The 23,904-nt window shown below is 42.1% G+C and overlaps 1 protein-coding gene across 1 annotated transcript in view; it reads right to left on the minus strand.

Moving 5' to 3' along the window:
• Nucleotides 1-23,904, minus strand: part of WWP2 (WW domain containing E3 ubiquitin protein ligase 2) — a 144,825-nt gene that overhangs the window by 99,146 nt on the left and 21,775 nt on the right. Inside the window, exons 3-4 of the mRNA XM_007449918.1 lie at nt 17,253-17,400; nt 16,789-16,910 (exon numbers count right to left, since the gene is read on the minus strand). Of these exons, the coding sequence (XP_007449980.1) occupies nt 16,789-16,910; nt 17,253-17,400 (270 nt within the window). The remainder of the gene's footprint in view (nt 1-16,788; nt 16,911-17,252; nt 17,401-23,904) is intronic.

Below are 23,904 nucleotides of genomic sequence, written 5' to 3' on the forward strand. Positions count from 1 at the left end.
TCGCTTGTCATCCTTCGGCAGTTCTGGTGTCACTTCCTCGGGGAAGCCTTCCTTGACACCCCCTGACCCCAGTCTAGGTTAAGTCCTGAATGATATACTCCCAGAGCACCCTGCACTTTCCCCCATCGTATCTGTCACAACTGGAACAGTCTGCACCAGTTATCTGTCCAACGTCTGTCCGCTTTCCTCTCTAGATCCTAAATTCCGAGACTGTCTGCCTTAGTTCACTGCTGCATCTCCGGCATCTAGCCCAGTGCTCAAAGGGATTTACTGTGCAAATGCTGGTAAATAAACTTCACACCCACCCTGCCCCCACCCCCGACTCCGCCACAGGCCTCTCTCACAACCCTAAGAAAATGCCCCAAAGAAGGAAATTTCCGGTTATACAAAATCCTGATCCAACACTAACAAATTCAGAAGTCTAAAAAGAAAAAAAAGAAAGAAAGAAAAGAGGGGAAAGCTGTCTGACCAAATACTATGGATTAAAATGCAAATGTTTTCAATATACCATTAGAAAAAGAAAAAGGGGGACGGCCTCAGCCAGCGTTCGTGTTTTGAGGGGTGGAATCACTCTTTGTTCAAACAGGCATTCCCACGAGGCTGACAGCCCTCCAAAGGCAGTAAGTTTACAGAACACTCTGGAGGCGGCCTTAAACCCCAGGCCACACTGAGGCAGCCACGTACAGGGGATGGCTTTCCTGACAGAAAGCTTTTTTTCTTTTTTCAAGTGAGGTTTCACAAGGCAGCCTCTCAGCCGGTGACACAGAGAGCAGGTCTGTTTTACCCTGCGTTGCAGGGGCCTGTGTGTTTACTTTCGAGACTCCTGGCTAAAAGGACCTTTTCTTTCTACCAGCTCTCCACTGACACCAAAGCCGTGAGCTGGGCCCAGCTGTAACTTTGAGAAGCTGGGGGTCTGGGGTTGGGGGAGGGGGTGGCTTTGGCTTCTTCAGAAATTCCTTGAGGTTCTGGCTTGGCCATATCTGCCTGAGGTGCACAATGATGGAAAGCAACACACAGGGAGCTTCTCAGAGACTATTAAAGATGGTTTTAAATCCCAATGCCTGGCATCTGGTGCCAATCAAGGAGAGTAGTCACTGATACAACTACAACTGGTTGGAGGTAAAATGAAACAAAGCCTTGCATTTGGAGGCTGGGGACGGATTCTGCCTGATACCTCCCCAGGGAGGGCACCGAGCACTACCCTGGTCCTACCTCTGCCTCAGCGGTCAGCCACGACACTGGCCACAAAAACCACAGTCACATAAAAAAGATGTTCATCCTCACTAATCTAATTAAATATGTATATTATATATACACACTAATACCACATTATTACATTACATTGCATAATATCATATTATGTTATGTTATATTATATTATATTATATTATTAGTATCTTCTTTGTGTTCTGGGCACAAGAGTGAGGGGATGTACAAGAGTTAACAAAAACCAAACAGTGCCTGCCCCCATGGAGCTCACATTCTAGTTGTACAGGCCAATAAGTCAGATAAATAAACAAAATATATATATACTATATGGGGATACTGCTAAAAAGAAAATAAAGCAAGGAAAGGAATAGGGAATGTTGTGTAGGGAGGAACTGAAATTAAGGTGGTTTGGCCAGGGCCACATGTATGATTCCATTTGTATAAAGTGTCCAGAAAAGGCATATCTACGGAGACAGGAAGCAGCACAGTGGTTGCCAGGGGCTGGGCTGGGAACAGGAACTAATGGGAACCGGAGCTAAGTGAGCAGGAGGGATCTTACTGAGGCGGTGGGAAAGTTCACGGTGATGTTGCACACCTTGGTAAAATTCTTTTTAAAATATCACTGAATGGATCAGGGAAGCCCTCACTGAGGTGACATCGGAGTGGGCTGGAAGCGGGTGAGGGAGAAAGGCAGGAGGACACACAAGGAAGAAATATTTTGGGAGGAAGGTCAGGGCGGTGCAAAGGCCCTGAGGCAAGAGCAGCAATGGGCTGGAGGAAGAGCACAAAGGCCTGTGGGCAGAAGGCGGCTTGGTGAGGGTGGAATGATTGAGATGGGGCAACAGAGAGGTGACAGAAAGATCAGGGAAGGCTTTTTAGGCCGTTTGGGAAGGACTTCAGTTTTTACTTTTAGTGAGAAAGGCAACCACTGGAGGAGTGATGTGATTCGACTTATGGGTTGGAACATTCTGGCTGCTGGGCTCAAAAATGAAGTGTAGGGAGACAAAGGCAGATGATGCCGGGAGACCAGTTAGGAGGCCTTTGCCTCCTGAGTCGAGAAGTGGTAGTGAGGTGGACATGGGTGACGGCAGCTGTCAGGGTGAGAAACAGTCAGTTCCTCGACGGTATCTCGAAGGTAATGAGGGCAGGACATGTTGATGGACCGGGTGTGGGTTGTAATAGAAAGAATGGCGTCAAGGAGGATACCCAGGTTTTCAGCCTGAGCAACACCAAATCTCCATCTCCGTTGCCTGAGATGGAAACCTGATAGCTCAGCATTTTTTTTTATTTTTTTTTTTTGCTGTAGGCGGGCCTCTCACTGTTGTGGCCTCTCCCATTGTGGAGCACAGGCTCCAGACACGCAAGCTCAGCGGCCATGGCTCACTGGCCCAGGCGCTCCGCGGCATGTGGGACCCTCCTGGACTGGGGCACGAACCCGCCGCGTCCCCTGCATCGGCAGGCGGACTCTCAACCACTGCGCCACCAGGGAAGCCTGATAGCTCAACTTTTAACATGTTAATTCGAGGATGCTGATTAGACATCTAGAAACTCGGTCTCAGGTTGCCCGGAGAAAGGCCCAGTGTGCAAGTCATAGGTGAACGGACCAAATTTAAAGCCGTGAGGCTGGATGAGATCGTGAAAGGAAGAGGTATAAATTAACTAGTGGATGCAGGACTAAGCCACTTGGGGTATCCCAAGGCTTCTGGACCAGCGAGGAGAAAACCAGCAAAGGAGACTGGAAAAGAGGGACTGGAAAGACAGACAGAACACCAGCCGGGCACGGTGTCCTGAAAACCAAGTGAACAGAGGAGGGCAAGGAGGAGGGATGGATTCCTTGTATCCAGTCTGTAAGGCAAGTGAGCTGGAAGCGAGAACTGACCCTGGATGGAGTCACACGGAGGTGACCGGAGACCTGGTACAGCATTTGCAGCAAGGCAGCAAGGACAAAAGTTTACCCAGGAGTTCCTCAAGAAGGAAAGGGAGAGGAGAAAAGAAAAGAGATGCAAATTAAAATAACAAAGAGAAATCACTGTCACAGCCTAACAGACTGGCGGAGGTTAAAAGACTGGCAATGCCCAGCACCACTGGGGGAAGGGAAACAAGTACACGTGCACACACACGGTGGGTTGTGTAAACGGGTCCAGTCTTTGCAGCAGACCCAGGCCACAGATATCACAGAACTTGCAGCGTGCCTGCCTTTTGACCCAGCAATGCATGCCTAGGAATTTACTACCCTAAGGGAAAAAAAGGACAGGAGAACAAAGATATCATTACAAGAATTTACTGAAAAGTCTTGCTTGTAGTAGTAAAGACGCAGAAACGGCCAACAATAAAAGATCGGTTAAACTATAGTGCATTCATACCCAAAAAATGCTGTTGTAACCATTAAAAGGATCTAGTTTCATTGAGGTAGAAAAACTGGGTGGAAAAAAAGCAAGTTATAAAGCAATATGTAGAGTGAGTTCCCAGTTTGGGAAAAAAGTTAGACACTCACACACACACACATATATATATGATTGACATACCCCAAAAAGCTGAGTGGATATATAACAAAATATTAACCGGGTTAGCTCTGAATAAAAAAATTTCCATGTACCTTCTCAATTTTGCTGTGAACCCTAAAATTGCTCTCAAAAATTGTCTTTAAAAAATGCAAACAGGGGCTTCCCTGGTGGCCCAGTGGTTGAGAGTCCGCCTGCCGATCCAGGGGACACGGGTTCGTGCCTGGGTCCGGGAAGATCCCACGTGCCGCGGAGCGGCTAGGCCCGTGAGCCATGGCCGCTGAGCCTGCGCGTCCGGAGCCTGTGCTCTGCAACAGGAGAGGCCACAACAGTGAGAGGCCAGCGTACCGCCAAAAAAAAAAAGAGCCTGTGTAATATGTTGTTATGGAGTTCATACAGAACAAGATTTGCTAGCTCTGTGGGGGGAAAAAAAAGAATTTCCAGTGATTTTTAACCTTCTCCTTCTTTGGAAGGCAGTATTTGCAGAGGTTGCAGGCAAAGGCTCTGAGACCAAAAAGGCCTGGGTTAAATCCCAACTCTGCCACCACCTACTATGTGATCTTGGGCAAGTTACATAACATCTGCCTATTTCCTCATTAAAGGGGATGGCAGTACAACCTACATTACAGGTATGCAGGAGGATTAAATGGAAAGAATAGATATAGACATAGATAGATAGATAGAGATCAAGAATTCAGAATAATGCCTGGTACATACTTAGCACTCACAATGTTCTTTGTCTTTTTTTTCAATAAGCATAAAACAACAATAATAATCAGAAAAATAACAGTAACATTTTCAGTTTTAGGAGCATACGTTCCTTTTATTATCAGAAAAAATATTAATAGTCAGCCTCCCCCACCACATACCCACATGCTCCATATTCTCAGATACAACCAAGTGTGGATCAAAAATATTCAGGGGAAAAAAAAATTCCCAAAAGCAAACTTTGAACTTGCTGTGCTCCAGCAACTATTTACAAAGCACTTATTGGGTATTATAGGTAATCTAGAGATAATTTAAAGTATACGGGGTATGTACATAGGTAATATGCAAATACTACGCTATTTTATATAAAGGACTTGAGCATCTGCGGATTGTGGTATGGGGGGTGGGGGGGCACATCCCAGAGATACAATTATACTATTTTCAATTTGGGGAGCAAGAGAGAATTTCTCAGAAATCTTCTGTGAGTATTCCATGAGACTGAAATAACTAGGTCTTAGTGGTTTACCAGGTTCATAAAAGTAACTACTTGGCTATGCAGAACTGGTTTGGCCATTCTTCCATCGGGCCTAATCAAGGCACTGGAGTTTGTAGCTATGCCCTAAATAATAGCTCCCTACCAGCTTACAGGACTGTCACATCCTTCCTTTCACTTTTGTCTCTTGTCCGCCTCCTCCTCATCTGAAGAAACAGTGAATAATTTCTCAAACTTAAATTTAAAATTGTTTTTAACTTAGGAGCAATTTTTTAAAAGTTTCTCTCTTCTCCCTCTGACTCAGGTTCCAAGGATCAGTGGTTTATTTCTCTTTCAGTTGAGAAACTGGAAAAACAGTGTGGTGTTTACTTTAAAATAAATGCATGCACTGTCTGTCAGGCCTGCCTCCTTGAGATGCATGGCCCACCCACCAGAACACTCCATCCTCATGGAAGAGGGAGGGAGGTGGTGCAGCCCTCGTGACTGGCCTATCTGTTCTTGGAACATAAAGTGCAGTAACAACCCTCTGCTTATAAGATTTTTAAATAAATAGGGAGCTGTTTGCTTTTTCTCCCTCTCTCTTTTTTTTTTTTTTTTTTTTAATCTGGGAGACACACATGGGGAAAGAAAACAGACACGCATAGAAAACGAAGAGCATAAGCAAAAAGCTTTTCGAAGGCACTTCATTTTTCACAGTGGTCTGGGTACAGCAATTCTCTAACCGCCTCCTGTACATATAGAAATGAGTAAATATGTGGATGATGGTGACAGCCAGGGTTCTTGTGTGGAAAGGAGGAAAGTTAGGAAGAACTCTGTGAGTTTGAATTAGAATTGGAGATTTCAGCATAAATTCATCACCTTGAATATACAGACACAGAATAGATATTTATGTGTGTGTGTATACACATAAAGTCTTTCAGGAAAAATGAAGGCTCAACAGCCAAGAAAGTTTTGAAGAAAAAGAGCAGTGAGGGGATTTCCTTGGTGGTCCAGTGGTAAAGAATCCACCTTCCAATGCAGGGGACACAGGTTCAATCCCTGGTTGGGGAACTAAGATCCCACATTCCGCAGGGCAACTAAGCCTGCACGCCAGAGCTTGCGCACCTCAACAAGAGAGCCCGCGTGCCACAAACTACAGAGCCCACATGTTCTGGACCCCTGCGCGCCACAACTAGAGAGAAGCCCGAGTGCGGCAACAAAGAGACAGTGCGCCACAACGAAAGATCTCGCATGCCTCAATGAAGATCCCGCATGCTGCAACTAAGACCCAACGCAGCCAAAAAAATAAAAATTAAAAAAAAAAAAAAGCAGTGAGAAGAGGTATGTCCAAACTGATACTGGCACTCCCTCCAGTGAAAACAGTGACACCGTAAAACCCATAAGGAAAAAATACAACTAGATCCTTAGCCTACACCATACACCAAAAAAAACTCCAGATTGATTAAAGGGTTAAACGTTTAAAAACTAAATAAAGAAAACCAGCACAAGTGTTAGTGTAAGGAAGGTATCTAACAGTATTTTTTCCCAAGTGGTAACTCAGTGGTTCTAAGACTTGAACCGGCATCAGAATGCCCTGGAGCATTTGTTAAAACACACATTGCTGGGCCCCATCTCCAGGTTTTCTGATTCTGTGGGACTGGGAGAGGGCCTGAGAATTTATGTTTCTAATATGTTTCCAGGTGACGCCTATGCTGCTGATCTGGACACCATACTTTGAAAACCACTGGGTTAACCAATGGTCCCAATTTGTTCACCTTTCTTTACTGATTTTAAATGCCACCTTTATCACATAGCAAATTCTATCTATGTTGGATGATGTTTGGAAAAAAATATATGATGGGGACATGTCAAAAGGATACAGGAGGGGTTCCCTGGTGACGCAGTGGTTGGGAGTCCACCTGCCGATGCAGGGGACGCGGGTTCGTGCCCCGGTCCGGGAGGATCCCACATGCCGCGGAGCGGCTGGGCCCATGAGCCATGGCCATTGAGCCTGCGCGTCTGGAGCCTGTGCTCCGCGGTGGAAGAGGCCACAACAGTGAGAGACCTGCGTACCGCAAAAAACAAACAAACAAAAAAAAAGGATACAGGAGCAAGCTTGAAGAGGCACCCACTGGCCAAACCAGGGATAATTTGAGCATCAAAATAATGGCAGTAATAAATTATAAGCCATGCATAAAATAAGAATCCATGAGTTGAGACTGATAATACATACCTACGTAAAGGAAAAAGAAAAGCTCTTCCTTGCAGCAGTATGCCAACTAATAAATGTATAAGGAATGACTAAATTGGGAAAAAAATTTGCGACCATCAGAATATTAACTGATTCAGACAAAAATCATTAATGAATGCAAATACTAGTAGGTGAAGGTGTGATGAACAGATATTTACATAGTCTCAAAGTATGGTATCTCCCCATAAAAAACTTCTTAGTTATAAAGAGAAAATAGTCATTTTACAGTGGAGAACCTGGCAGACACAACCCTAACCCAATGGTCAAAGTTCACATCATCAATAATGAAACAAGCTGAGTTGTGTGCCCCCTGATCTGACCCACTGAGAAGGACGCAACATCGCTTCTGGAATGCTCCTGCCAAAAATGTGTAGTACTCTGAATCCAAACTGAGGAGATTCTACAAAAAGACAGCCTGAACTCTTTAACAATGACAGAGTCATCAAAGACAAAAATAGGCTGAGGAACTGACCCCAGACTTAGGGACAACCAAATGTAATGCACAGTCTTGCATGGGATCCTGGAAATCACCTGAAGTGCATTTTTGCAACAATTAGAAAATACGAATTATATAACAATACTGTAAAAATGTTAGATTTCTTGATTAGGTTCATTTATAGTGGTTAGGCAAGAAAATATCCTTCTTAAGAAATACACGTTTAAATATTCAGGGGCAAAGATGTATAAGATTTATAATTTAAAATGATTCAGCAAATCATCATACATGCATATACAGACATACAGACAATGTTAAGGCAAATGTATCAAAATATCACCACATGGATGAAGAGTATAGGGGAGTTCTTTGTCCTAGCCTTGTAACTTGTCTCTGAATTTGAAATTATTTTAAAATAAAGAAGTCTGGATTTTTTTTTTTTATCTACTTCAAGCCATATTTTCCTCCTTGAAAGCAAGACAATCTGGTAGTGCCAGGGTCTGCAGTGTTGATGAGTCCAACTACCAGAGAGGAGAGCTACAAGAGAAAAGTGGGTCTCAGCTCCTATCTGCTACCAAGCTAGAAAGAAATGAAGATCATCCAGTGGGCGGGTACAGATGAAACATATGCTGGTGACAACTGGGGGATGGGGATTATGTTTGAAAATTCCCCTAATAAAAAGGTTTTTAAAAATCGGTATTCAGGGCTTCCCTGGTGGCGCCATGGTTGGGAGTCCACCTGCCGATCCAGGGGACACGGGTTCGTGCCCCGGTCCGGGAAGATCCCACAGGCCGCGGAGGGGCTGGGCCCGTGAGCCGTGGCCGCTGAGCCTGCGCGTCCGGAGCCTGTGCTCCGCAGCGGGAGAGGCCACAACGGTGAGAGGCCCGCGTACAGCAAAAAAAAAAAAAAAAATCGGTATTCAGGGTACTTCCCTGGTGGCCCAGTGGCTAAGACTCCGCGCTCCCAATGGACGGGGCCGGGGTTCGATCCCTGGTCAGGGAACTAGATCCCACCTACAGCAACTAAGAGTTGCACGCTGCAACTAAAGATTTTGCAGGCAGCAACGAAGATCCCACGTGCTGCAACTAAGACCCGGCGCAGACAAATAAATAAATAAATAGATAGATAGATAGATAGATAGATAAATAAATAAATAAATTTTAAATTGGTATTCGATTTTTTTAAAAATAAATTTTATTATTACTTTTCTTTTTTAATTTTTTTAAAGCATTGGTTCTTGCTTCGGGGACTTAACATTTTTTTAAGATTTTTTAATTTTTATTTTATTGTATTTATTTATTCTTTATTTTTTGGCTGCATTGGGTCTTAGGTGCAGTACACAGGATCTTCATTGCGGCATGCGGGATTTTTTGTTGCAGCTCGCAGGCTTGTCTTTAGTTGTGGCATGTGGGTTTTCTCTCTCTAGTTGTGGTGCATGGCCTCTGTAGTTTGCAGCATGCAGGCCCTCTAGTTGTGGTGTGCAGCCTCAGTAGTAGTGGCGCGTGGGCTTAGTTGCCCCGCACCATGCGGGATCGTAGCTCCCCGATCAGAGATCAAACCCCTGTTCCCTGCATTGGAAGGCAGATTCTTTACCACTGGACCACCAGGGAAGTCCCCCAAAAAAATTTTTAAAAAAGCAATAGTTAAACTCAAAAGCTGGCTTCCACACAGAGATGACTAGAACCATCCTTAAGAGCCAAACCAGGACTTTTGGTCAAGTCCTCTGTGCAGCCACAGCCACAGCCAGGTCAACGTCCCTGCAGAGTCAGCCAAGGCTGACCATTACGTAACTGCTGGACTTGAGTAAAACCCTCCACTGCAGCATCCCTCGGCAAGGGGGAGGCAGGAAACATCAGCTGGGTCTCTCAGTCAACCTCCAAGTCCACCCAGGGGAAAACAAGGGAGCAAATGAAAGAATGAATTATGTCCCATGGAGCAGAAAAACACCAGGTGGGGCAACCGCTACCCATCACTCCCTTTCCCAGGAAAAGTGGTTTCAGGAAGACCCGGCCACAGTGAGAGGAGTCACCTCACCTACTGTAACGCACTACCCTACGAAACCATATTCATACTTAGACACCACTCTGGAAACATTCCCCGTCCAGCAGGCTCCAAGACTGTGCTGCTGAAAAATGTCCCCTGTTAATAATGGCCTCCCCACTCCACACCCGCAAAGCTTTTGCATTTGTCCAGTCTTAGAATTCTCTCTTGGAACAACCTCAGGGCTGCCTCCCATTTAGGCAAGGAGGTCCCATATCAGGAAACTGGGTCTCTGCTGTCCATCTCTGGGATTTGTACCTCCCAATCTTTGGGAAGGAAAGTATCAGAGGAGACAGAATAATAACTACCATTACTACTACCACTACTACTATAGTACGAACATGTGTCACATACTGTTGTTAGCTCACTTAATCTCAAAACAATATTTTACAGACAAGGAAACAGAAGCACTGAGAAGTTAAGTGTCTGATGTACAAAGCTGGTGGAATCAGGATTCAAACCCCGGAAGTCCGACTCCAGGGTCCACATGTTCGTAACCACTTCTCTACATGACAGATTTGCAATCATCAGAAACAGCCTTGCTCTATACAGAGGGCTTTAGGAAACACAGCCAGAATATTATCTGTATTGTCATCCTAGATTTGTTTTTCTAAGAAAAAGCAGCCCACTGCCCAAATTTTCCATCAGATTCGGATCTGATGTGCCTCACTGCTAAACCCAGCCACACACTCAAAGTGCTAAGGCTGGTGTCAGCAAGAGCAGTAGAAGCTGCAGCCACTGCCACAAGCAACACAGCCCCTGGGAGCCATAGGAAACATCCTTCTGAATCACTCTGGGCTCAAAGAGAAAATCACAAGAGCAATTACAAAAAAGGAGCAGAACACAGCAAAATGTAGGGGATGGCAAATTGGCTCCCCACCAGACAGTCTCTACTAAAGCTAAACATACATCCACCCTATGAAACAAGTCCCCAAGATAGATAGAGATAGACACATAGACAGATTTAACAGAAGTGTATGTCTGTGTCTTCCAAAATACTTGTATAAGAATGCTCACAGCAGCTTTGCTCATGATGGCTAAAAACTGGAACTAACCCAAGTGTCTACCAACAGGAGATGAGACAAATAAATTGTGGTATATTCATACAATAGGATACGATACCCCAGTAAAAAAAAACAAACTCTCATTACATGCAAAAGCACAGATGAATTGATTTCACTGATACAAAATTCAATAGGCAAAACTAATCAATAGTGATCAACAGTGATAAAATTCAGAATAGTTGTTATCTCAGGGCAGGGCAAGCAAGGGACATGGGGAAATTTCTGGGGTTCTGGTAATGTTCTATCTCTTGATCTGAGTGGTGATTACACAGATGTGAACACATGTAAATATTCATTGAGCGGTCTCACTTAAGATTTGTGCACTCTTCTTTAACAGAAAAAATTTTGAATACCAAGTGGGGTAAAAATCAAAGACAAATTTAAAGCAAAAAATTTTTTATTATTAAATAAGACAGGACAAAAATAAATGCACTAAGCTTTCAACTCAAAAAGCTATAAATGACTATTGAATAAATAAAGCAAACAGATGAAAAAGGTTAACAAAGTTAAAAATAGAAATTAACATTAGAAAACATGGTATAATTAATAAATAAGTCCAAGTAGTTGTCCTGTGAAAAATAAATTAAAAGCCGAAAGTTAAAACAAAAATGTTTATTTTTGTTTTATTCTCACTCATTTTTAAGTGAGAAAAATTAGAAACATTTTTAAAAATGAGAATGCTATCTCAAATCTTTATATTAATAATCTGAACATCTCATGAAACAGTTTTCTCAGAATATATGAATTAACAAAATTGACACAAGATAAATCAGAAAAGCTGAACAAACCAATCATTATGGGGAAAGAACTGAAAAAGTCATCAAAGAATTATTTCAGAGAAAGCTGCCAGACCTAGTTGGTTTTATGGGTGAGCTCTTTCCTGCATTCATGGAACAGATAATTCCCATGTTATAGAGTCTATTCCCAAAGTTGGAAAGCACTTCAATTTACTTTATAAAATTAGCCTAGCCTTGATTCCAAAGCTGACAAAAATAGTACAAAACTACAAACAAATGTCACTTATGAATTAGATGGAAAACCCCCAAATAAAATATGAACATGTAATTCTAAAAGAATTTTCAAGGAATAATCTACCATGAGCAATTAGGTATATTCTAGAAATTCTAAGGTTGTTACTACAAGGAAATTAATATAATACATTGAAAGGAGAAACATATAATTATCCCAATGGTTGCTTAAAAGCTATTTGCTGCATGCTGCAACTAAAAGATCTCGCGTGCCACAACTAAGACCCGACGCAGCCAAATAAATAAATAAATGAATATTTTTTAAAGGATAAAATAAAAACTATTTGCTCAAAATTCAACCCTTATGCTGATTTTTTTAAAAAAGACAACAATGATTAGTAAACCAAGAAGACAGGTTACCAACTAATACCCAACCTGACACCTAAAGAAGTCACTATAAGCTTGGTTATTAGGGGAGAATGCCCACTCCACCACCACTAAAACAGGAAGTTGTATACAAAGCAACTAACAAAGAAAAAGAAGTAAAATTATCTCCTAAGATGATCAAAATTTTCGATCTCAGAAACCACATAAACGTCTACCAAGAAAATCCAAAAGAAACTGTTGAAAACCTATACTAAGAATTCAGCAAGTGACTGATTATATAAAAGAAAATACAGAAACTAATAGTCATATACCAACAACACTAAGTTAGAAGACATAATAGAAAAAGATCCCACTGAAAATAATAGCAAACCTTCTTTAAAAACTAAAAGAAACTATCTGAAGGTAACTTCAAAATGATTTGAGTGAATTTAGAGACATTCCATGTTCCTGGTATGAAAATTCTCCATAAAGAAACTTTACATATGATAGATTCCAACAAAAATCTCAAGGGATTGGGGGTAGGAGAATAGGAAGAGGGGAGAACCTGACAAAATAATTTAAAATTCATGTGATGGTGTTATCCATGCAAAGAAAAGAGGCAGGAAGATTTTGAAAAGAAGAGAAACTTGAACTGTCAGATATTAAAAACATAACATAATGTTAATACTAGCTAAGACAGAGTGATTTGAAAAGCTGATAAAAAACAACAATGAATGGAAAGTCCCCAAACAGGCCCAAATATACATATGTTTTTAATATATGCTTAAGGTAGCAACTCAGATCACTGGGGATATAGATAGGTTATTTAATAAGTAGCGCTAAAGTAATCGGTTAACTATTTAGGAAAAATTAAATTAGATCCCTGCTCACACTGTACACAAAAATAAATTCATTTGGATGAAGAATTAAATTAAAAAAATAAAATCACAATGAACTAGGGGAAAATAGAGGTGATCATTTACCTGATCTCAGAATAAAGGAAAGCCTTCCAAAACATAAAAGAAAAGGCTGAAAATATAAAAGGTAACAGACTTGACTACACAAAGTTTAAAACATCTGTATGGAAAAAAGAAAAAAAAAAAGCCTGAAAAATTAAAATGCAAATGAAAAACTGGGAAAACACAAATTACAAGACAAAGAATAACAGCCTTAACATATAAAGAGCTCTCAAAACCAAAAGAGAAAAATGCACATTTCAGTATAAAAATGAGCAAAGGACATTAATAAGGCAATAAACACACTTTAAAAACATTCAGGGCTTCCCTGATGGCGCAGTGGTTGAGAGTCCGCCTGCCGATGCAGGGGACGCGGGTTCATGCCCCGGTCCGGGAAGATCCCACATGCTGTGGAGCGGCTGGGCCGGTGAGCCATGGCCGCTGAGCCTGCGAGTCCGGAGCCTGTGCTCCGCAACGGGAGAGGCCACAACAGTGAGAGGCCCGCGTACCAGAAAAAAAAAAAAAATTCAGTCTCCTTCGGTAAATTACAGCTTTAAAAAAGGTGGAGTGGAGGCGGGGGGACTTCAAAGACATAACCACCAAATGCAATGAGGGGACGATGCCCAAATCCAGGTTAGGGCAAACCAACTGTAAAACAACACTTTGAGACAGATGGTGAAATCGAATATGAACTGGGTATTAGGTGATAATGAGGAATTCGTGTAAATATTGCCAGGTGTGATAATGGTACAGTAATTATATAAAAAAAGTCCTTTTTTAATGAGATGCATGCTGAAGAATCTAGGATAAAAGGTTGAAACACCTGTAATTTACTTTAAATACTGCAACCAAAAAGAAACAGATGAAGCAAATCTGGCAAAATGTTAATTATAAAATAGGCTTAAAAAAAAAAAAAATATATATATATATATATATATATATTTTTTTTTTTTTACAAATAAATCCAATAAATGCCAAAGTGCAATAGAAACCAGCCATCTCAGCTACTGCTGATGGAAGGATAAATGGGTAGAACTTTTCTGGAGGGTAATGTGGCAATGTGTCCAAAACCTTGAAAAATGTTTAAATCCAGCAAGTCTATGATCAATAATTTAATACATATTTTTAACAATTGGTACAAAGATTTGTAAACCTATACGTTTATCAAAACAGCATTATTTGTGACTGTGAAATACTGAAAACTACCCAAATTTTCAACCTTAAATTTTCACACAGCCATCTGATAAGACTATCGGACAGTCATCAAAAACTGACGTCTGAGGAACAATTAAATATTTTATGGTACAACAGCTATGGAAAATAGTATGGCGGTTCCTCAAAAAATTAAAATAGAATTACCATGTGATGCAGCTATTCTACTTCTGAATATATATCCAAAAGAATTGAAAGCAGGGACTTGAAGAGATATTTGGACACCCATGTTCACAACAGCACTGTTCACTACAGGCAAAAAGTAGAAGCAACCCAAGTGTCCTTGGATGGATGAATGGATCAACAAAATGCAGCATACAATGGAATATTATTCGGCATTAAAAAGGTGATTCAGGGGACTTCCCTGGTGGCGCAGTGGTTAAGAATCCACCTGCCAAGGCAGGGGACACGGGTTCGAGCCCTGGTCTGGGAAGATCCCACATGCCGCAGAGCAACTAAGCCCGTGCGCCACAACTACTGAGCCTGCACTCTAGAACCCACGAGCCACAACTACTGAGCCCGCGTGCTGCAACTACTGAAGCCTGCGCGCCTAGAGCCGATGCTCTGCAACAAGAGAAGCCACCACAATGAGAAGCTCGTGCACCGCAACAAAGACCCAATGCAGCCATAAATAAATAAATAAATATTTTTTAAAAGGTGATTCTGAGAATTCCCTGGTGGCCCAGCATTTAGGACTCCGTGCTTTCCCTGCCGAGGGCCCGGGTTCAATCCCTGGTCAGGTAACTAAGATCCCACAAGCCGTGCAGTGTGGCCAAAATAAAATAAAATAAAATTTAAAAAGAAAGAAAGAAAAGGTGATTCTGATATGTACCACGTGAAAGAGGCTTAAGGACATTATGCTGAGTGAAAGAAGCCAGACACAAAAGGGTAAATACTGGATGATGCCACTCACATGCAGTACCTAGAGTAAGCAGATTCATAGGGACAGAGAGTTGAATGGTGTGGGTTGAGAGAAGGGAGGGAGTTACTGTTTAATGGGTACAGAGTTTGCGTTTAGCAAGATGAAAAAGTCCTGGAGACGGATGGAGGTGATGGCTGCAGAATCCTGTCAATGTACTTAATGCCACTGAACTGTACATTTAAAAATGGTTAAGACAGTAAGTTTTACATTATGTGTTTTTTTTAATCACAATTAAAAATAAAGATATAGTAATACATTTTAAAGAGAAAAATGCATGTTGCAAAATAATAAGTTCATGTATGATCTCAATTTTGTTTCACTGATGTCTTAAATATTAATACACTGCACACAGGGAAAAAAAGCTCAGAAAGGCATATATCAAGATGTTAACAATAATTATCACTAGGTACTGTGCTTCCAGAAGAATTTTATTTTCTTTGTGTGTCTGTGTGCTTTTTGTGTGATTCCCAATTTTTCAACAATTACTTTTGTAATTGAAAGCAAAAGTATGCCAACTGGACAAATGAAAAAGGAGAGAAAAGGACACTCATGTCGCTTGCTGATCCTAATGTGAGAATGCCCACAAGTCTATTTCCAAATGACATAGTAAATATAATCCTCCTTGAGAATCAAATTATAAAAGGCAGGCTAGCATTTGGAAAAATAAAGACCGACTCAGAAGACAGAGCAGCGGGGTGTTCCCTGCAGAATTAGAATAGAGGCAGATCCTCATTTCAGATGAGTCCCGAGTCCAGAGTGGGTTCACCACATCAGTGTGTGCCCAGCAGAAAGAAAAAGACTGGGGGAGCCTCACACCCCACTCAAGAGGCCCATCAGAAAGGACAGGCTCAGAAAGGAAAGACTCTTGAATCAAGCAGCACTCTCCCTGGGACTCAGGGCTCCCCACCCACACATCTCTCTTAAACTAAATCCACGTTCAGAAAATATTTGCTAGACAGCACACATCAAGAAAAGAAGGAGCCTTTCTTTCTGTGGCATTCCCTCGCCACATCTGGTACTGCTCTGAATAGAGGCTTTATGAGGGAGGATCCAGATACCTCAGCCATGGGTTACTCCACTGACCACAAACAGCAATAAACAGACGTGAGGATTTAGATTTCCGTGCAGCCGAGGCATGCTGAATAATCATGATAGAGCTTCCACTGCATTCCAACAACCAGGAAATGTTTATCGAGCGCCTTCTAAGCACAGGGCACCATTTGTAACACCATTCCACGCAGACAGGCAGGCACACATGTACACACCCACCCACAGACGAAGCTCCTTTGTTGTGTTTGAGGGATCAGACTAGGAAAGTAATGATTTAGGCTGGAGGCATTTGACAGTCTGATTTTACAAGTCACACATCAGCGTCAGGAAAAGAGGGGCAGAGGGAAAGTATGCATCCCTGAGGAAGGATCAAGGGGGAGACATCAGTGCATCCCACCACTAGGGGCCCTGGACCAAGGGGCTGAGTTCCGCAATAGAGGCAGAGAGAGTAGCTCTCAGCCTTCCTAGAACTCCACGGACCACATCCACGGGAAGTACAGTAACTGCAGCCTCTGGTCCTGGAGGAAACTGCATCACCAGGTTTATCCACCATGTGAGAGACATCCACGCCTTCACATTCTTTTCCCCACCCCCACAAATGAATGACGTCAGGTGCCCCTTCCTTGTACATACTTTTGCCCCCATTGTTCTTCAGGACATTGGAGAGGTTGACAGAGGCGGTGCCTAGCAGTTCATTTCTCAAGGTGTGGCAGCTCCAGACCTTCAAATCTAAATGACTCTGGGCCGTGACATTCCTGGAAAACAAATACTTGATTCATCATATCCAAGCAGATCAGTCACTCCTGTAACTTAGAAGAAAACAGAGAAACTACACTGCTGACATCTTGAAGGTGGGGGGAACCCCAAAGAGGAAGACACTCACATATACCCTTTCCCCCCCAAGAGCTGACCCTGTAACCATCTAGCTAACAATGAACACTCTGTGAGCTCGATGATGTAGAAACACCTGAAGAGAAGGTGCCTCAGGTACCAAAGGCAGAAGGACTAGAGGCTGCTACAGGAAACCTGGATCTCCCACAACCCCTTCCTCTATTCCTCCGGGGGGCTGAATTCGGATAGAAGGGGTTTTCTCTTACAAAATGATGATCTCGTTCCAGAGAAGCTCGGAGCTCCCAATTCGCTTCCCAGTCTTCTTGGTCTCACTGGGGAGTCCATCCACTGCCACTTCCACAAACGAGTTAATTCGAGGTTGACGACTATGCACCTTGGGCTTTGCTGACACCACTAGACAGGAAAGACAGAAGTCAAGGATGAGTCAGAGGGCTCCCAGCTGCCCCCCTGTGGCAGATGTTCTCCCTCTTTTTTTGTTGTTTCTTTTAAAAAAGAAATTTCGCCTTTTCCTCATTCTAAAAAGACTTCTTTTTTAATGTGAGGATATCAAAAGAGCATAAGAAAAGAAGCATAAGAAAAAAAATCACTCCTAACCCGAAAACACTGGGATAATTATCATTAAGATGTTGGTAAATACAGACTTTCTAGACTTTCATCTTTTATGTCTCCAATTCTTTAAAAATTCCTCTCCCCCCAAAATTCATTTAAAAAGCTGCGACAAAGAGGGAAGAGATATGGGAACATATATATATGTATAACTGACTCACTCTGTTATAAAGCAGAAACTAACACACCATTGTAAAGCAATTATACCCCAATAAAGATGTAAAAAAAAAAAAAGCTGCAACATAAGCCCATTACAAGCATACACCATAATTTAGGTAACTATTCTTTCACTGTTGAATAGATTGCTTCCAACTTCTGGCTCGGGGAAAATGACCACAAATGTATATAGTATCTGCATGCATTTCTGAGTATTCTTCCAAAGGATATGAACATTTTTCAAAGTTCTTAAAACTGCTCAGTTCCTTTCTAAACCCATGTAGACACCTACCAGCACTATAGGAATATATCCATTTCACCAAACACTGCATAGCACTGAGTACTATGTTTTTTTCACCCTTTGCAAATCATGTAGGTAAAAAAAAAAAATAGTATAAAGATAATAGCTGAGAGTTAATGAGCACTTATTACAGATACTGTGCTATGCACACATTATCTAACCGAATCCTTACAATGAGGCAGGAAATACATCATCATTCCATTTCACCCAGGAGGAAACAAGCTTGAGGAAGCTAGGTCATTGCCCCAGGCTACACATCCAGGGAGCTTCGAACCACAATGTGCACCCGGCAGCCTGACTCCACACCATGCTATATGCCATTTCCGGACTTTGCTTATTTGTTCTAATGCTTTTCTTCAATTACTAGTCAGATTGAATAGTTTTTCCATGTACTTGTTAACCATCTGCATTTCCTCTTCTGTTCATTTCCTTCATGTGGCAGCATTTCTGATGCTTACATGGCACCAGCAAGCGAGGGGCTCAGCACCAACTAAGCAAGCATACGCCCAGGGGTGGATGCTAGACAAGCTCCTTTTGTAGCATTTATCAGCCATGGTGGAAACTCCAGATCACTAGGACAAAACCCATCTGGATGTTTTCTATCCTATGCCCCAAATCAGAGCATATAACTGACGTTCCTTATGCATGATGACAAGACTGCCTGAACCTGAGTTTCCATCAAGAGTTAGCAAACCTCTCCCTCCTAGACCCTTCTGAGGGATGACAGTCCTATAAGGGTACACAACTTGGCAAAGGGCAAAGCCACCTCTGATTGTTTTTCAGCAATACGTGTCTTCTCCAGGACCAAAAGAACACTAGAGAGAAAGTCAAGGAACAACAGCAACAAAAGCTGTCGTGAAGATTAAGAAGCAACAAGGGTTGGTACTAGGAAAAAAGGTCGTAGAGCTGGGAAATGTGGCCCAGAGTGGGAAAATGAAAATACTACACACATAGACCAAGGTTAACTGAGGCCACCTGGTGGTGTGAGAGCAGATCTGCAGGCAGACCCTTAAATGTAAAAATATAGATAAAAAATAGGGACTAGTTATATAGAGTCCTACCATTTTGAGCTAGACAGTTTCTTTGAAATCAACAAGTTCAAACCCTTTATTTAATAGTTGGGCAAACTAAGATCCGGGGAAGTGAGACATATCCAAAATCACGGAGCTAGTCAAAGGCAGTGCTAAGCCTGGTACCAAGCCTCCCAGCTCCCCAGCTGATTCTTTGAACTCCTCCATCAAGTTCCTCTTTCAGGGCTTCCCTGGTGGCACAGTGGTTGAGAGTCTGGCTGCCGATGCAGGGGACGCGGGTTCGTGCCCCGGTCTGGCAAGATCCCATATGCCGCGGAGCGGTTGGGCCCGTGAGCCATGGCCGCTGAGTCTGCGTGTGCGGAGCCTGTGCCCCGCAAGGGGAAAGGCCACAACAGTGAAAAACCCGTGTACAGCAAAAAAAAAAAAAAAACAGTTTCCCTTTTGGTCTTTGTTTTTTTAGTATCTACTTAAAATAAAATTTTTTTTGATATAATTTCAGACATTTAGAAAAGTTCCAAGACTAATACAAAGAATTCTTATAAACCCTTCACCGGGGACTTCCCTGGTGGTATAGTGGTAGAGAATCCCCCTTCCAACTCAGGGAACACGGGTTCAATCCCTGGTCGGAGAAGTAAGATCCCACATGCTATGGGGCAACTAAGCCCGTGCGCCACAACTACTGAGCCCATGCGTCCCAATTAGAGACAGAAAACCCGCATGACACGACTAGAGAGAAGCCCACGTGCCACAACAAAAGATCTCACATGCCACAAAGAAGACCCAATGCAGCCAAATCAATAAATAAATAAATAAAATAATTTGATTAAAAAAAAACCTTCACCCAAAGTCACTAAATATTAACTTTCTACGCTACTTGCTTTATTATTCTCTCTTTTTCTCTCCCTAAATACTTCAGTGTGTCTTTTCTAAGAACTAAGACATTTTCTAACATTACCATAGTATAATTATCAACACTGGGAAATTCAACATTCTTTAATACTATCGTCTAAGGTACAGACCTTATTCAAATTTTGCCAATTACCCTATCAATGTCCATTATAGCAAAAGAGAAAAGATTTTTTTCTAGTCCTGGACTCAATCTAAGATCACATGGTGCAGTTGGTAGTTTTTTGTGAAGTTTCCAATTTACATAAAAATTGAAAGAATAGAATAAATAATTGCACATTATTTACTAACTGCTATCATTTTGCCACATATGCTTTTCTGTCTCTCTCTCAGCGTCTATCATCAATATTACCCAGAGAACTTCCGCAATGATAAAAGTGTTCTACACCAGCACTGTCCAATACATTGCCATGAGATACATGTGGCTATAAAGCCCTTGAAATATGGTTAGTGAGACTGAGGACTGGAGCTTTAAATTTTATTTAATTTTAATGTAAATAGTTCTATGTGGCTATACTTGCTACCCTATTGGATAGCACAGGACCCAGATATATATACAACATCTGTATTAAAAAAAAAAAAGTTAGTTGGAGATATCACGACAGATTGGCCCTGATTACTTTCAGAATGCAATTCCAAACAATAAGGGCATTCTTCCACCTACCACACCACCACTCCTTTTATTATACCTAAAAAAATTATACTATTATAATTATACTATTATACTAGTATACTAGTATACTAATTATACTATTATACTAGTATACTAGTATACTAGTATACTAGTATACTAGTATACTATTATAATTATACTATTATACTTTTATTATACCTAAAAAAAAAAAATGTATAGTCACGCCTTCCATCATTTGATACCCATTCCATATTCAAATTTTCCCAGTTGTTCCCAACATTTTTTTTTTTAATATTTATTTACTTATTTGGTTGTGCCAGGATTTAGTTGCGGCTCTCCAGCTCTGTAGTTGTGGCACGCGGGCTTCTTAGTTGTGGCATGCCAACTCTTAACTGTGGCACGCATGTGGGATCTAGTTCCCTGACCAGGGATCGAATCCATGCCCTCTGCATTGGCAGCACAGAGTCATAACCACTGCGCCACCAGGGAAGTCCCCCCAACATATTTTTATAGCTGTTTTTCTCCCAACCCAGGATCCAATCAAGATGAACAAACTGTACATGTGGTATCTTCCCGGACCGGGCACGAACCCGCGTCCCCTGCATCGGCAGGCGGACTCTCAACCACTGCGCCACCAGGGAAGCCCCATGACAATGATTTTTAAAGACTTCCTTCCACCAGCTGTCTTATAGAATGCTAAATCCTGCATTTTTCTGATTGTTTCCTCATGGTTAGATTTACAGTGAACATTTTTGTCAAGAATACTAACTACACAGGTTAGGTTGTACACTTCTTACTGTACACACCAGGCCATCCTCCTACTGGGGATACTAATTTTGATCCCATGGTTAATGTGGAGTTTGCCAGGTCACTCCACTGTAAAGATACATTTTCCCCGCAGTAATTTATAATTAATAAGTGGGGTGATATTTTCAAAGTTTCTCGTTCTTAAAAGACAAGCCAGGGCTTCCCTGGTGCCGCAGTGGTTGAGAGTCCGCCTGCCAATGCAGGGGACACGGGTTCGAGCCCTGGTACAGGAAGATCCCACATGCCACAGAGCAACTAAGCCCGTGCGCCACAACTATTGAGCCTGCGCTCTAGAGCCAGAGAGCCACAACTACTGAAGCCCTCGCGCCTAGAACCCATGTTCCGCAACAAGAGAAGCTACTGCAATGAGAAGCCCGTGCACCACAACAAAGAGTAGCCGCCGTTCGCCGCAACAAGAGAAGAGCCCACGTGCAGCAACAAAGACCCGATGCATCCAAAAAATAAATAAATAAAATTAATTAATTAAAAAAATAAATACAATAGATAACTAATAAGGACCTATTGTATATAACACAGGGAACGCTACTCAATACTCCTTAATGACCTATATGGGAAAAGAATCTTAAAAAGAGGGGATATATGCATATGCATAACTGATTCACTTTACCATACACCTGAAACTAACACAACACTGTAAATCAACTATACTCCAATAAAAATTTTTAAAGATAAAAAATAAAAAAAATAAATCTCTAGGACTGCACTATGAGAGGCACAGGGAACTAAGGCAGAGAGAGGGGACAGCATAGCAACAGCTCCCAAATTACACCAGAGGCTCTATCCACAAAATGCACAGGAGGAAGAACCACTCACACTGTTTAAATGGTTGCTTCTCTCCTCTTTCTCCCCCACCATTTTCCTGGATGGTATTATCAACTCCCTATAGCTTAAGTGCATATATAACAAGGTGCACCTGTATTATCAAGTTAGCTCTCTCCACACTAGTGAGAAAATACACATCAGGGAAAGGCAAGAGAGAAACCTTTAGGAGTCAGAGCGTGTTCCTGAATAACATGGTCCCAAAACAGGGACCTCGGGATATCAGCAGTTTCCATGGGCAGGCTTCTGTTCTGACCTAGCCCTGCTAATTATTAGCTAGGCAGTAAAGGCTGTAGTCTCAAGTTCAAAACCCTACCAGTTCACACTAATCCTTCTCCCTTCTCAAAAGGGCTGGAGCAGCCATGAGACACCAAGAAAAGTAATTAAAATGTATGAAGACTATAAAAAAAAATCAATAACTCAATAAGAAACAGGCAAAAAATAGACACAGGCAACCCACAGAAAAGCAAATACAGATTTACTTAAACATATGATAAGACACTAAACATCACTTATCATTTAATGAGAAGTAAAACTATGCTGAGAACACAATTCTTTTTAACCAACCAGACTGGCAAAGATAAAAAAAAAAAATCTGACAACATATCATGTTGGTAAAGGTGTGGGGACTACAGCCGTACCACCCTGAATGCCCCCGAACTCGGAAGCTAAGCAGGGTTGGGCCTGGGTAGTACTTGGATGGGAGACCGCTTGGCAATACCAGGTGCTGTAGGCTTAAAAAAAAAAAAAAAAAAAGATGATGTGGGGAAAGGAGCACTCATTGATAACAACAGGTTCCCTCCAGGTGAGGGAAGTGGGGAGCTGCAGGAACGGAAACAATTGTAAACTATGTGAGTGCATGAAATAAATGAATAACATTTCCATTTTTAAAACAATAATTTAAAAATTTGGACCAGAGATACAATTTTGCCTCCCAACGATCACGTTGAGAGGCCTGAGCCCAGATACTGAATGCCACTCCTCTCTCCCTGAGCACCTTGTGGTCCTGTGACTCCTCCTCCTAAAGCTACTGAAGCAGCAGGCTTTCATCCGTGTGATATTTACTGAGGCCTCACTATGTGTCAGGCACTGTTCTAGGCTTTGGGGCATCAACAGTAACCAAAACAGACAAAAACCCCTGTTCTCGTGGGGCTTACATTCTACGGAAAGAGACAGTGAATAAATGAAATAGATTCCAATAGGTCAAACATTAAATAGTGACAGGGGCTGAGAAGAAAAAGATAAGGTGGTGAAGGGGAGAGACATGAGGGAATCAGGGTAGGGAGCCTTTAGATGGGGGAATCAGGGAAGGCCTCGTTGAAGAGAGTGACTTTGGGGTAAAAACCTGCAGAAAGTAAGGAAGCAGACCAGGTAGATAACTCAGCCAAAAGAGCATTTCATTCAGCGGGAACAGCAAGTGCAAAGGCCCAGGGGTGGGAGTGTACCTGGTAGAGGCAATGAATAGCAAGGGAGGTCCATGTGGACCTGTGCATCTAGCCAAAGAGGAGTAAATGTGGAACAGGAAATGAGAAATGGAAGGGGTCATATCACGTGGGATCTTCAGCTTGTATGCAGAGTGAGATAGACAGTCCTTGATGTGTTTGAGCAGAGAAGTG

This window comes from Lipotes vexillifer, unplaced genomic scaffold (assembly GCF_000442215.2).
Source record: "Lipotes vexillifer unplaced genomic scaffold, Lipotes_vexillifer_v1.1 scaffold1235, whole genome shotgun sequence".
Lineage (NCBI taxonomy): Eukaryota > Metazoa > Chordata > Mammalia > Artiodactyla > Lipotidae > Lipotes > Lipotes vexillifer.